At 42.5% G+C, this 16,160-nt stretch overlaps 1 protein-coding gene across 5 annotated transcripts in view; it reads left to right on the top strand.

Moving 5' to 3' along the window:
* LOC129714836 (disco-interacting protein 2 homolog C) overlaps positions 1-16,160 on the top strand; it is a 540,592-nt gene that overhangs the window by 516,628 nt on the left and 7,804 nt on the right. For all 5 annotated transcript variants that reach the window (XM_055664689.1, XM_055664698.1, XM_055664678.1 and 2 more), the window contains 4 exons: positions 6,540-6,597; positions 10,517-10,591; positions 13,361-13,535; positions 15,495-15,618. In XM_055664689.1, the coding sequence (XP_055520664.1) occupies positions 6,540-6,597; positions 10,517-10,591; positions 13,361-13,535; positions 15,495-15,618 (432 nt within the window). The remainder of the gene's footprint in view (positions 1-6,539; positions 6,598-10,516; positions 10,592-13,360; positions 13,536-15,494; positions 15,619-16,160) is intronic.

Genomic DNA, 16,160 nt, shown 5'->3' with positions numbered 1-16,160 from the left:
AGTATGAGTAATCATTTGAACCCACAAACCACAAATCAGAAAAATATCCTTTAGAACACTATTTTTGGCCGGATAGCCAATTGTGCCAGAATTGACAACACTGTTTATTTGCAAAGGGTCACCTTAAGAAGCTGTCACTAGTGATGCCTATTTGTAATAAGCATTTTTGACAGGAAAGGTCTGCCAGAAAATATTATTCATTATGGGACGGTTGGCTGCTCCTGTCATTAGAAACCACAACCAATGCTTGGAATTCAACATCTTTGTTCTTGTATTTCATTATTGATTTGGGAGATTAATAAAAACAGCACTGTTTGTTTGAAATAGCTTACAGTACAGAATATGGTCCACCGATTAGATTAGCATTGATACTGTCATTTATTATATTGATTCAATGACAAGTAAACTATTAGGAGAGGACAGGTGAAATGAGCTAAAGCAATCATTTGAAATTTGGTTAAAATTGAGGTCTTCAATATGTACAGCAGAGGAATCAGTGTGAAATTCAATAATGTATTAACTTCGAAAACAATTTATTTACTCCCTTAGTCTGGATAAAGGATGAAAATGCTGGAAATACTCATTAGTTTAGTTTGCAGTTACAGCATGGAAACAGGCCCTTTGGCCCACCGAGTCCATGCTGACCATTGATCACCCGTTCACACTAGTTCTGTGTTATCCCCTCCCTCCACATTAGGGGTAATTTACAGAGACCTACAAACCCGCCCGTCTTTGGGACACGGGAGGAAACTGGAGCGCCGGGGGAAGTGCAGGTGGTCACAGGGAAAATGTGCAAACTCCACACAGACAGCATCGAACCCGGGTCTCTGGCGCTGTGAGGCAGCAACTCTACAGCTGACCACTGTGCTGCCCTGAATTAGATGGGGTGGGGCATTGGCAGAAAGATAAGGACCGCCTCCGGACTGCGCCACTCCTGTGCCGAGGGGTTCGGCAGTATAATGGCACGACCCTTAGGAGCCGCCACACAATGTTAATATTCAGCTCCATGACCCTTAGTCGGAACTGAACTTTCCGTTTTAATTTCAAATTCCCAGCATTTGAAGTTTTTCTTGCATTTTGGCTTATTAATAAATAGTTTCCGGAGGTGAGGTATTTTGACACTAAAAGTAGGTGGTATCATAGATAGCGAAGATGGTTATCAAGAATTACATGGGGATATTGATAAGCTGGGCAAGTGAGTTAGTGGAATGGTGAATGGAGTTTCATTCCGATAAATGTGAGGGGTTGCATTTTGAGAACACTATTTATATCATGTGGACTGAGTTAGTTATAATGTGATTTTGATCAGGAACTGGAGAACCACTGAAAAATTACTTTGGAAATTGACAAGCTGAGAAAAAGCTGTCTTGGGATAAGAAAGTCTTGAGAAAAAACCTGTTTATGAGTAATTTCCCTGCAGTAATGAGACACTATTAGAGTGGCACGGTGACAGAATGGTAGAGCTACTGCCTTAAGGGCCTGACCCACTTTCACAACCTAATTCACGACCTTGCCCTTGACTCATACTCGCAGTATGGTCGTCACAAGGTCGTAGGAGGTCGTAGCAGGCCATGATGCTAGTCGTAGGTACTCGTGGCATCAAGTAGGTTGGGCCGTTTTTCTAGCCTGATGAAAAATGTCCACGAGTAAAAAAGGTTGTGAATTAGGTCGTGAAAGTGGGACAGGGCCCTTAACTGCGCCAGAGACCCGCGTTTAGAAGTTACCTACAATTGGATAAATCAATGTTTATACCATTGGGTTGTAAGCTTATATAAATCATTGACATATTCTAGACATGAAATAGGTAATGTCAAATGAATGCTGGTCCTTATATATCGAGGATTACAAAGGGGTTGAGCAGGCAAATCAAAGACCTCATCCAGACGATTCCAAGCAGGTTTGGGCTCCATATCTTGGGAAAGATTACACTCACTTTGGAGAGCATGTACCATATATTTACCTGGTGACCATTGTGCAAATACCAACATCATCCTCTCTTCTTGCATGTATATTCTCATTACTAGTTGGTAGCAATGACTTGGTAAGATTTGAGGTATTAATTTTTCATATTCAGTCTTCAGCTACAGGCACTTAAAATGCTGTTGTGATGGCGGTTTCAATACCTTGTGCTATTTCTCTTGGCACTGCAGCGAATTGTTTTCCACCATTTCCCTTTTATCCCCCCTCTCCCTCCCCTACCCCCTGTCCCCTTCCACCTCTATCCCTCCCTCGTACTTTACCTTTCACTCCTCTTCTCTCCACTGCTACCCTTTTGTCTCCTTTGTTTCTTGCTCCACCCATCTTCCAATCGCCCAGCTTATCTGTATTCACATCACTTGCCAGGCTTTGTCCCTCACCTACCTCACTTTTTTAGCTTTCTCCCCCCGCCAACTAGCATCAGTCTAAAGGGCCCCAACCCGATACGTCACCTGTCCATTCTCTCCACGGATGCTGCCTGACCCACTGAATTCCTCCAGCACTTTGTGTTTTTTAATTGCTAGTTCTCTCAGCGGTCGGTAGTCCACATTTGCTATAACACAAATGAGGATTCCAGGAAATGGAAATGTAAAGTATTTGAAACTGTTCGAGCCAAAAATAAAACAAATCTCTTTGTGAACCGCAGTTCCTGTCAACTTGCCAGTGGTTGACAGAAATTATCCTTCATGTGTATCAATTTTTATCTGCAAACCTTATGACCGACTGACATTTAATAGCCTGCAGTAACCAAGCAGCCAAACGTTTTATATTACCTTTCCAAGTCGGCACTTTTTATAATGTGCTTGATATCACTAGAATCAGCATTAGACATGACATTTTTTAATCTCAATAAACATCATTGGTCCAAAGGGGGGAGTGTTCAGATTAAGCATAACTCCATTCCCAGAGAGGCATTTAGACATTTAGTACACCTACTGGTTGATGTATATTGCCACCAACGTCACATCTACCTAACGCCCTGCTAATTCATTAATTTGCCATCAACAATGGCTGCACTCATTTATAATAAAGCATGTCACAGTAGAGGGAAGGAGAAAACACAAAGTAAAGGTATTCAGAGTTAGTACAGAACAAGCCTGCTGTTCAACCTTAGACCAGCCATTGAAACAGCAGTCTGCAAGGAGTGATTAGGGTAAAGGTCGGGAAAAAAAGTTGTTCATTCCCAGGTTTTTATTTATATAATTTCTCCTTGTCCTTTCACACTAGCCCATCTTTCATAAACAACTTTCTTTCCACATTATTGGTCAATCAGTTTCAGTTTAGTTTAGAGAAACTGCATAGTAACACGCTCTTCATCGCACCGAGTCCGTGCCGAACATCGATCACCCTGTACACTCCCACTTTTGCATCCTGCAAACCTGCAAGTCTTTGGAATGTGGGAGGACACCAGAGCAACTGGGAAAAATGTCCGCGGTCACAGGGAGAACGTACAAACTCCTTACCGACAGCACCCGGATTCAGGAATGATCTGGGTCTCTGGCACTGTCAGCAGTGGCGGACTGCGTCTAAAAATATTGGTTGCCAGGAGACAAAGGGGGCCCACTTCATCAGGGGCCCACTTGCCATCGGGCAAGCTGACACCCTGGCCAGTCCGCCAGTGGCTGTGAGGCAGCAACTCTACTGCTGCACCACTGTGCCACCCTGGTGTGCCATTTTGCATGGCATATTCAACTGGCTTTCCAGTTAACTTTCCCAACAATTTATTTATTTTTTGGTTTACTCGCATCTTTTACTGCTTAATTTATAAAAGCATTTCTGCAGTCTCTGTGCATGGGTGCAGTGAGCTATGAACGACCTGGTCTGTGAATCAGAGGGACTTGGTAGTGGGTGCAGTGAATGAAGAATGGAACCGGGCAGAGGGTGAAGTGACTTAACAAGGGACTCGAGCAATGTGTATAGTGAATCAACCCACTCATGGACCATAGTGAAAATGCGAGGCATTCATATGGTTGGAATTTTTCAAAGCAGTGATGTGTCTTTGAAACATTAGCTTGTTATAATGTTGGAAAGGCAGCTACCAATTGGAATAGGCAAACTCCCATAACTGTGAGAATAATGATCGGATAATATCTTTCAATGATGCATTTGAGGAAGAACATTAGCCCTTTAAACACGGACAGCTCCGGTGCTGCTTTTCAAAATGGTGCCACGAGTTGACTGTATAAACGAGGAACTGCAGCTGCTGGTTTACACAAAAAGAACACAAAGTGCTGGAGGCTTCCTTCTCCAGGATCCCTATCCATGTTCTCCAGAGAGGCTGCCTGATCCGTTGAGTTACTCCAGCACTTTGTGTCCTTTCATGGAACCAGCATCTGCAGTTCCTCGTATCTACATTTTAACTGCAGATGCTGATTTACACAATGAAGACACAAAGTGTTGGAGTAACTCAGCCAGTCCGGCAGCATCTCTGGAGAACTTGGTGGGTGATGTTTCAGGACTCTTCTTCAGACTATTTGAGGGGGGGGGGGGGGGGGGGGGATTTGATAGGAACCACTAGTTGGTTTTGTATTCTCTAGATAAAGCACATTGGATATGCCTTTTTTAATGTGACCTTCCTGTAGATAGATAGATAGATAGATAGATAGATAGATAGGATAGATAGATAGATAGATAGATAGATAGATAGATAGATAGATAGATAGATAGATAGATAGATAGATAGATAGATAGATAGATAGATAGATAGATAGATAGATAGATAGATAGATAGATAGATAGATAGATAGATAGATAGATAGATAGATAGATAGATAGATAGATAGATAGATAGATAGATAGATAGATAGATAGATAGATAGATAGATAGATAGATAGATAGATAGATAGATAGATAGATCCTTTATTGTCATTCAGACCTTTCGGTCTGAACGAAATAGCAGGGAATAGGTTCAAAATTATTATTAAGGAACAGTAACAGGGCATGTGGAAAATAATAAGAGGATTGTGCAAGGTCAGCTCATATCTATGAAAGAGGCGTAATGTTTCACAAATCTCTGTTTTTTTTTTAAAGTAACCAGAAGAGTAGATAAGGGGAAATTCAATAAAAACTCTACGTGCGAGAAATGTGAAATAAATACACAAAATAGTAGGAACTCTCATTGGGTCAGGCAGAGTTTGTGTTTCAGTTTTCAAGCCCCTTGTCAGAACTTGATAAGTGGATTTTACTTGGACTATTAGAAAATGTTCGAGAATGGTTATGTGCATGTTATGCAGTGAACCGGCACCTAAAGGTGGACAGATTTGGAGAGAAGCAGCCTGTTTTAATATTGTTCTGTAGGTGGGGTGGGTGTCGTAGGACTCACTTTTCGAAAGGCAAAAGGGAATTAATTATAGTACTGTTTTTGATAAACTTTAACCAAACTATAGTTTGTTACTTTAGAGATCAATATCATCAAAAAAGCCCAGACAGACAAGTTGTTGCAAAGTCAGTCCTCGAGGAACAAATCAATTAACTATAGTCTGGGAGGCAAGGTTTTAAATGATTTCTGCTGTTACATTGCATAGATCACTGAAAGACAAAGCACTGTCATTGATGTATATTCCTGCACAGAGTATCTGTGGAAATGGTATGTCTATTGATTAGCCTAATGCTTATTTGAGGACCTACAATTGTATAGTACATTTAACAAGCAACAAAAAAAACATGCTTCGAAAATTATAATTTCAGATCCAAAGGGAACCGTATTTAAATTTTAGGCATGTATAGCACAAATGTGAATTGTAATTGAGTGCAAACATCTGCAGTGGCATTAAAAATAATGGGAAATCAAATGGTAACTGGTGAGGACTTACAAATTACTCCTCATAGTTGATAAATGAAGCTTCCATTATTATCAGAATATGGGATCTGGAAATTGTCAGGTTATAGATTATTATTGGCAGGTTGTGTAAAGAGTTATTGATTCTAAAATTGTTGGAAATTGTCAGTTAATCTTATAATAAAAAATATTATAAGAATAAACCGAAGGTCTTAAAGGGAGACTCCAGGGTTGAGCACAGCTTGGTTTATGTTTGGTTTAAAGATATAGCATGGAACCAGGACATTCAGCCCACCCAATCCACGCCAACCATCGATCACCCATTCACATTAGTTCTATGTTATCCGACGTTGACACATAAAGGGCAATTTACAATTAGCCTAAAAACCCGCACGGCTTTGGGATGTGGGATGAATGTTGTGTACCCGGAGGAAACACACGTGGTCACAGGGAGAACTCCACATGCAAACTCCACACAGACAGCACCAGATGTCAGGATCGAACCAGGTCTCTGGCACTGTAAGGCAGCAGTTCTACCAGCTGCGCCACCCTGCTGCACAAAGTGACTGGTGACTGATGATATGTTTCTAAGCTGCCATTACTGCATTTTCCTTCTGTTAGTTGCTTTCGTTGCTCTTAATATTAAACAGCAGATTTATATAAGCATATATTGAGAAAAACATTTCAAAACTACTTTTGGATAATTTGTGGGAATTTAGTCTCTTGTACAACCTAGACAAGCTATTAGCAATGCCCACAAGACATGCCCTTTGTTGTTTACAGGGTCCGTTTAGTGGAAAGAGGATCTCCTCACAGTCTGCCTCTCATGGAGTCCGGAAAAGTGAGTAACTGATTCTACTTTTGCAAAGGATTTAAAAAGAAGAAAATATTAAATTGTGTGTATGCTGTAATTTCCAGATTCTAAATGTTGAGGAAGGCAAGTTGGAGTGTGTGTACGCTGAAAGGGTTAAATTGAAAAGAAAGAAAACCTAAAACGATGGCGACTAATTCTGCATTAACTTCAGATAAACATTACTATCTCATTTGCAGCAGCGGCCAATTCTGTTCTAGAGATTTAATAACTGAGTTTAGTTCGTGAAGTTCGTTCTTGTCCATGAGGACCTCAATGAAAAGCAGCAAAAATTGACGTCATGGGAGACTCGTGAAGTTGGCATTGCCTGTTCTGGGTCAGCTAAAGAGGAAAGTAGTGTATTTTGGCAGCTTCTTCCCTCGATGTTTCATGAAAACATGCTGGTTATTTATTCACGTCAATGATGAGCTTCCTTCATTGGAATTTCTCCACTGAGAGCAGTGCTGTCCTCTATTGAAGTGCTCACCATCCACAATCAAATTGACATAGGTGGTGTTCATCACAAAGGGGCAGAGAAGGCAATGATAGCCATTTCTGGAGCCCGATATCATGACTCCCGGCTGGTGACTCAGGCAAATGATCTGGACAGCTTTTTAAAATGTACTATTTTACTGGGAACAGGCCATCCTTTGCTGAGGTCACATTTATCACCATCCATAGCAGGTGGTAGTGGTTTTAGTTTAGTTTTTGAGATACAGTGCAGAAACTGGTCCTTCAGCCCACCAAGTGTGCAGTAACCAGCGATCACCCCGTACACTAGCACTATCCTACACACGAGGATATTTTACAATTACTGAAGGCAATTAACCTACAAGCCAGCACGTCTTTGGAGTGCGGGAGGAAACCGGAGCACCCGGAGAAAACCCACGTGGTCACAGGGAGATCGTGCAAACAGCACCCGTAGTCAGGATCGATCCTGGGCCACGGGTGTTGCAAGATAGCTACTCCTCTGCTGTGTCACTGTGCCACTCACAACTGGTGGGCAACTTTCTTAAATCACTGCATCCCAAGTCTTGATGCATTTAAGTAAGGACTTTCAAGGTCAGCGAAGGACTGATGATATATTTCCAAGTCAGCTAGGGGTGCGACTCGGAGGGGAACCGGCAAGTGGTGGCTTTCCTCTGCGTCTCAAACTTTTGTCCTTCTTGGTGGCAGAGGTGTGGCCATTGGAGTTACCTTGGTAAGTCTTGTGGAGGATGCAGCAGTGCAGCCATTGTACGCAGTGGCAGAGACAACATATTGGTTGATGCCCACTGGGAGACAGGACAGGAATTACACTCTCTTCCCTTGCCTATAAAATCTGTGCTTTATGTACAGCCTTTTAGTAATTATACAAATGTCCCCAACTGCTCTCGATTGTTGAACAGATGAGAATGATGAACAGGCTGGAGGTGATTACCTGTCTGATAGTTGGCACTGACTAATGTTATCTTTACTCTGCTTAATAAAGCACTACATTTTGACCTGGAGCTTCTTAAGGGTTGTTGGAGTTACACTTGTCCAGAGAGACGGAGAGCATACTATCGATCTCCTGACTTGGGCCTTGTAGTTGCGATGGTTCTATGGTGCTTTATTGTCATGTGTGCACTGCACAGAGACATTCTTTTTGCATAGATCACACATGCACGAGTCACCATATTCTGGCACCATTTCCAAAAAGTCCAAAGTCCGGTTCATGCTTTCGATGTACTGTAGTGGCTCCCAATCCAGGTGAGCTCCAGGCTGCTGCAGGATCTTGCTCCGTTGCCCTTGAACTGGCATCCCTCTCCAAACCCGACTACCTCCATATCCCAGGGTCACTATAACATCACTCCTCAGCTTCCTGCACTCCAAGGACTGAAGTCCTACCCTACACAGCCTCTCCCTATATTCAGGCCCTCAAGTCCTGACAACATCCTCGTAAATCTTCCCTATATTTTTTTCTGATTCAGAATTGACTGTGTTTGACTCAAATGTTGCTTCTGGTTCAAAGAAGAAAAAGGCAACAAAGCCTTTGACTTTAAAGTAGGAGTTAGAGAAGTTATCCAAGGGTGGGCCAAAGCACTCCTGGCTCTGAGTAAAGGAGAAAAGGCCCTGCTACATTTTGGATCCAATTTGAATACGGTATATGGTAAGGATGGACACTCGGGGCCAAGATTCTAACAAATGCTAACTCATTTTGAAACTTGAGCTGCTAGACATTGAACTACAATATCTCAACCTTCCAAGTTCATGTTTCAGAACTGCCTGATGTTGCTCAAAAAAGATCTTCAATAAACAAAATCATTGAACAGCAAAATATACATCTTGTGGACAAAATTGTGTACAGTGTTGTGTATGATTATATACCACACTATTGGTGAAGGGAAACTGGTCATCTATTTGATTATTTTCAAATTATCCCACTGCAGACCATAGTGATGCTTATAACCAAATAAAAATGGCCAAAACAAAAGAAAAAGGCCGATGCCATGAAGTGGAAGGCAAAAGCAGGTCAGGGAAGGTTCAGCCCTGGTGGCAATGTGTGTGCCTGAGGAAGAAAGGCCCTTGGATGAAGTGCAGTGGAAAATCATTTCTATTGCGAGAGGATTTGAGTTTAGGAGCAAGGAGCTCCTACAGGGCCCTGGTGAGACTGCACCTGGAGCATTGTGTGCAGTTTTGGTCTCCTAATTTGAGGAAGGACATTATTACCATTGAGGGAGTGCAGCGGGTTACCATTGAGGGAATTCACCAGGTTAATTCTCGGGATGGCAGGACTGACATATGATGAAAGAATGGTTCGACTGGGCTTGTATTCACTGGAATTTAGAAGGATGAGAGGGAATCTTATGGAAACATATAAAATTCAAAAAGATTGGACAGGCTAGATGCAAGAAAAATGTTCCCGATGTTGGGGGAGTCCAGTACCAGGGTTCCCAGTCGAGAAATGGTAGGCCATTTAGGACTGAGATGAGATAAAACCTTTTCACCCAGAGTTATGAATCTGTGGCATTCCCTGCCACAGAAGGCAGTGGATGCCAATTCACTGGATGTTTTCAAGAGAGATTTAGCTCTTAGGACTAACGGAATCAAAGGATATGGGGAAAAAGCAGGAAGTGGGTACTGATTTTGTGTGATCAGCCATGATCATGTTGAATGGTGGTGCTGGCTCAAAGGGCTGAATGACCTACTCCTGCACCTATTTTCTATGTTTCTACAAACAAAGGACAATGAACAAAACACAAAAGGTGAGATGTAGAGGAACTGAGAGATGTTGGAGTTCTCAAGGAGAACTCAATATACCCGAGTATAAATAAAAAGGTCAGAATATGCTATTTCCCTTGAAGCTAAAACATTGGTGTGAGTACAACCAATGACATCTTGTCTCCAGGCTATATCAGTACTTAATCTTCAATACCAATTACAATTCTTCCCCATTGTAAAATAAATTATTTGTGGCGGTGAGGAGATTTTCTGTACAATCAAGTTGTGCATTTTTCCCCTGAACTAAACGATCAGCCAATTCCTCTGTTTATAGAGTATCATCTGTCACCAGGAGAAGGATATAAAGTAATGAAAAAAGTCCACAGTAGATTGTCAGGAATTGAGGGAGGCAAGGCATGGGTTGTGATTGCAGTAATGAATAGATTCTCGAGAATTGATATTTGTATTATTTTCATTTGAGATCACGAGGTTGAGAGACCTGCACTGGACCTTTATGGTTGCAATCATTAATTATCACCGGCTGTCAGGTTTTGAAAAGTGTGTTTTAGCGTGGTGGTAATGGTTAGTTGTGCAGGTTTGGCTCAGGAAGCTGTGCTCATTATCAAGCATGTGACATGTACAATGTTGCCCACTGTGAATATGTGCTTTCAGACAGAAAGATCGTGTGTTGTGCTGACTGGTCTTGTGTTTGTAAACTGTCTTACAGATACTACCTGGAGTGAGAATAATCATTGCCAACCCTGAAACAAAAGGACCGCTGGGGGATTCTCACCTTGGCGAGGTGAACTGTCCATCATTTTATTTCAATTGAACAGTTTTTTCATTGTGAATTCTAAGTCTGAAGAAAGGTTTCGAACCTGAAACGTCACCAATTCCTGTTCCCCAGAGATGCTGTCTGACCTGCTAAGTCTCTCCAGCATTTTGTGTCTATATTCAGTGTAAACCAGCATCTGCAGTTCCTTTAGTTTAGTTTAGAGATATAGTGCGGAAATGGGCCCTTCGGCCCACCGAGTGTGCGCTGCCCAAGGATCCCCGCACACTAACACTACCCTACACACACTAGGGATAATTTACAATTTGACAAAAGCTAATTAACCTACAAACCTGTATGGCTTTGGATTGTGGGAGGAACGAAACACCCGGGGAGAATGTACAAACTCCGAACAGACAGCACCCTGACCCACGTAGTCAGGATCAAACCCTGGGTCTTTGGCACTGTCCTTCCTACAGTTTTTTCTTTGTGATACGATAAATGTATATTATGATTTAATTATTGGGCTGTTTGCCATCACCTCATGCACCCGCTCTGAATGAGTTAACATTCAGCAAACTTCTGAGAAAGCAGGGTCAGCAGCTGTGAGGGATTAGCTGTGTTTTGGTGGATTTCATGTGTGTGACATCATGTTTTTCTCTGCTCTTGGCAATCAGGGTTTCAGGTCAGGCTAATATCAGCAGCAAGAATAGCTCACTTGTTCATTAGAGTTTGTTCATCTCAGCAGCACATTTTATTTAACGTTGTAATGCTAGCTGTAGTCTTTTTTTGTATCGAGCTCAATTAATTTCACTTTTCGGTTCCATCGGTTCCCTCACTTACTGGCCTTTTGAATTCTCAAGATTGAGTTCGATTTTCTAATTTCACTTCTGCTTGCGGTCCTCAAAAGTATTCCGCTTATTTTAATTACTTTGGAATAATGAAAGGAAAGCTTCACTTCCAAAGCACCTTACAATAGACAACAGGTGCAGGAGTAGGCCATTCGGCCCTTCGAACCAGCACCGCCATTCAATGTGATCATGGCTGATCATCCCCAATCAGTACCCCGCTCCTGCCTTCTCCCCATTTCGTGAATCACCATGGAGTTTACACCGATAGATCCCTGTTGTAAAGTGGCAATAGATTTGTGCCCAGCAAGTGAGCACTCATTATAATGTAAGCAAAATGTTCTGTTTTTGCTGTTTTGGCTTAGGTTTATTATTGTAACATGTACTGAGGTACAGTGAAAAGCTTTGTTTTGCATGCTATCCAAACAGATTGGATAATCACATAAATACAATCCAGTCAAACTCAAGTCCAATAGATAGAGCAAAGAGGAAGATACGGAATGCAGAATATAGCTCTCAGCATTGTAGTGCATGTAGACAAAGTCCAATGTCCACAATGGCGTACGGAAATGAATCGGACAGTACCCTAGATTATGGCAGGACTCTTCAGATGCATGATAACAGAGGGGAAGAAACTGTGTCCTGAGTCCGGTGGTGCACGCTTTCAAGTTTCTGTATTGTCCAGGAGATTGTCCTGCGATCATGCTGTGCTTGTGGAGAGGGCTGTGGATGTTTTTTAACCCAAAAGTGTGTGCAGTGAGGGCCTGCCTACCATCTCATTCAAATGAGTGCATTTTCCCACCTTGTCCCGTTGTAGTGTCAGCTTCAGATGAAGTATCTGGAGAAGGATTTGAACTAGAAGCCCCCACACCTGAACCCAAGGCAGTGTTAATAAAATTAATTCAGTCTCTAAATGAAGTACTCCCTTTATACTTGCACTAATTTCTGGTCTTCCTTCAGTCGGATTAACTGCTATTTCTTGGATCTTTGTTGGTTCTTAGCAAAGAGTAGAGCTCCCTCTCTGCTGAAAGTAGTGGGGCCATTTCTGTAAATAGGGATTTCTGTTTCAGTTTGGGGGTTAATGTCAGTGGACAAATGGACATGGTGTGATTGTGTCAAGGCATAGACCTCAAACATATAATAACAAAGTACATAGAACAGTGTATAGTACTTCATACAGGCCCTTCAGCCCACAATGCCTGTGGCGCACATGATGCCAAGTTAAACTAATCTCCTCTGATCAATATCCCTCCATATTCTGGTGCCTATCTAAAAGATTCTTAAATGTCACAATTGTATCTGCTTCACCCACCACCTGGTAACATGGAGCAGGCACCCACCATTTATCATGTAAAATACATGCCCCGGACATCTCCTTTAAACTCTCCCTCTCTGGCCTTTAGACTATGCTCTCTCGTATTTGACCCTTGGAAAAAGATTCCGACTGTTTACCCTATCTAAACCTTTCATAATTGTGTATACTTGTCAGGTTGCCCCCCTCAGCCTTCGATACTCCAGAGAAAACAATCCAAGTCTGTTCAACCTTTTACAGCTAATACCCTCTAATCCAAGCAGCATCCTAGTTAACCTCTCCTGGTCCTTCTCCAAAGTCCCCACATCCTCCCTGTGATGGGGAGACCAGAACAGCACAAAATATTATTTTCCTTGTGGTGGAGTTTGTTGCACAATTTTATTTGAAGACCGAGCTAGTTTCCTTTTTAACAATCTCTATTTTTCTCCAATGTGCTTTCTTATTTTTCATCCTTTTATTTATTTTAATTTCTCCACGATGGTTCTTTCCACATTCTGTATTTTTTTTAAAGTATTAGTATGCGTGTTATTTATGATATTGAATGCATTATGGGGAGATTTTGCCACAGATTGCTAACGCAACATGTTGCTGGACTGAGACAAAGACAATGATTCACATCTGTTTCTCCCCAATGAACAGATTTGGGTTCACAGTGCTCATAATGCGAGTGGATATTTCACCGTTTATGGAGATGAATCACTTCAATCAGATCATTTTAACTCCCGCCTAAGCTTTGGAGATACACAAACAGTATGGGCTCGAACTGGTTACTTAGGATTTCTTAGACGGACGGATCTTACTGACGCCAGTGGAGGTAAGGGCGAGGAAGAACAACCTGATTTTAAGAGAAATTCTGCATTTTTTGTTTGTTATCTTATAGTCATATAGCACAGCAAGGGCCCTTTGGCCCATCTTGTCTATGCTAACCATTGTGCCCATCTACCTGCACTACAGCTGTCTTAAGTATTCAAGCAATTGTCATAAATGTATCTTAAATAGTCATTGCAGCTGACTTCACCAGAGATCCAGATAATGACCACTCTGTGTGTATAAATAAACCATCCCCCTCAAATTTGCTTTAAAACTCCATACTTTTTCCTTATATATCCTATCTGTGCCTCATTTAATTTTCTGCGCCTCTGCCAGGTCCAATCATCAGATTCATTCACTCTGGGGAATAGCCCAGCCTATCCAATCTCTCATCAGTAACACCTTCCAATCTCCCCCCCCCCCTAACTAGAGTCCTTCAACCCAGGCAACATCCTGGTGAATCTCCTCTGCACTCTCTCTAGCCTAACCACACCCATCCTCTTGTGTAACAATCAGGACTGCATTCAATCATGTAGCCACATTTGTCTGTGGCTGGTTCAGTTGCATTTATGACTAGTGATTCAAGGGGAGATTCTGGAAACAGGCTCTTCAGTCCGACTCAACCCATGCCGACCAAGTGTCTATCCATGCGAGTCCCATTTGACCCTCATCCTTCCAAATTTTTCCTATCCATGTATAGAATAGAATAGTTTCTTTATTGTCATTGTAACATGGACCATGTACAACGAAATTTAAAATGTCAGCCAGTCAGTGCAGCATTCAAACATTTCTAAAAGCTAACGATACATACACGGTAAAATAATAAAGATAAACAACTAAATAAATATCACGAACAAAGCACGCATACACACCCAACCCTCCATCCTTCTGTCGATTTCACAGTTACCACAGTCCCTTAGTCTGTATCGCCCCTGCGTTCCTTGGCGGCTACATTTAGTGCTTTTATAGCAGTGGGGTAAAAACTGTTTTTTAGTCTGTTCGTCCTTGTCCTTGTAGATCTGTACCGTCTGCCTGACGGCAACAGTTCAAACAGGGAGTGTCCGGGGTGGGAAATGTCCTTTATGATATTCTGGGTTTTTTTGGTGCAGCGGGAACTGTGTAAGTCCTCCAAGGTAAGGAGAGGGCAGCCGACAATCCTCTGGGCGTTGTCAATGGCCCTCTGGAGCGCTTTCCTCTGAGCCGCTGTGCAGCTGGTGTACCACACGCATACACAGTATGTTAGTATGCTCTCAATGGAGCACCGATAAAAGGACAGCAGCAGTCTCTGAGTGATGTTGTTCTTCCTGAGCACCCTCAGGAAGTGCAGTCTCTGCTGGACCTTTTTCTGTATCTGTATCTGAACAGTATCTGTTCAGATGACATTTAAACATTGTTATAGTACCTGCCTCAACCGATTCCTCTGGCAGTTTATTGGTTGCCAGATTATCCATTTTTCCAGACCAACAGAGGTCACAGCGGTCCAACGGTCCTGGGACAGTCCGCCCAGGCCACCGAGGGGCAGAGATACCAGCCTGCAATGTTGGCCACGGCTAGAACAGATCTGCCAGCTTTGGCCGGGCCAGAGTTCCACAGCGCCCGCCGCCGGGGGCAAATTTGACCCGCCGATCGGCGTGGAAGTCCCGATGAGGTGGAGATTGGCCGCCTCACCCAGCTTAGCTGCCACGTTTTCGGGGGGACTTCCAGGGGGTAATTCAAGTGTGCTCCCCAAATACTGTCCGGATTAAAGTACGGCGTGGCCACCAGTTGCCGGAAAATAGGTGGTGGAACTGTAACACCTTCTGTGTGAAGGAAATGCATTTAAAATGTATTTCACTGTTCTTTATTCTTGCTCTAGCTTTATTTTGAGCAACTGTAGAGATTTAATTCTCTGTGTACAAAACAAAGCTGCCATAATTAAGTTTCAACATGGGTTTAATGTAGTCCATGTTTTGTGTTTTGTTAGAACGCCACGATGCGTTGTATGTTGTGGGTGCTTTGGATGAAGCAATGGAATTGCGAGGAATGAGATATCATCCCATTGACATTGAAACATCTGTGATTCGTTCTCACAAGAGTATCACTGAATGGTAGGTCTTTCTCAGTCTGGCAATTAGTTTCCGTGCCATGAAAATGTTAATTTTTCCTTTTTTTCCCCACACTGTAACTTATATAGCGCGCATTTCCTGAATTTGCACATGCACATAAATCCTTCCTGATATCCAGAGGGTTATTAGGCAACGCAATTAGCCACTAGAGACTTGGTTGAGTTACTTAATAAAGAATTTGGTCAAGTGGGGAAAGAGCAGATTAAATGAAATTTTGCAACAGAAACTAAAAGCCCTGTCCCACGGTGCGAGTTCATTCAAGAGCTCTCCCGAGTTTAAAACAAATCGGACTCATGGTAAGCACGGAGAATGAACGTAGCGGGTACATCGGAGCTCGGGGACGTCACTTAGCAACTCGAAACGCTAACGGCAGGTACTCGGGAAGATTTTTCAACATGTTGAAAAATGTCCACGAGAGCCCCGAGTACCGACTAGTGGCCATTACTGTAAATCTCCGAATTCGAATCAGGGCAAACTCGGGAGAGCTCTTGGAATGAACTTGCACCGTGGGACAGGGCTATAAA

Source organism: Leucoraja erinacea, chromosome 2, assembly GCF_028641065.1.
Source record: "Leucoraja erinacea ecotype New England chromosome 2, Leri_hhj_1, whole genome shotgun sequence".
NCBI lineage: Eukaryota > Metazoa > Chordata > Chondrichthyes > Rajiformes > Rajidae > Leucoraja > Leucoraja erinaceus.
Note: the sequence above shows the minus strand (reverse complement) of the source record. Positions and strands in the feature narration are given on the sequence as shown.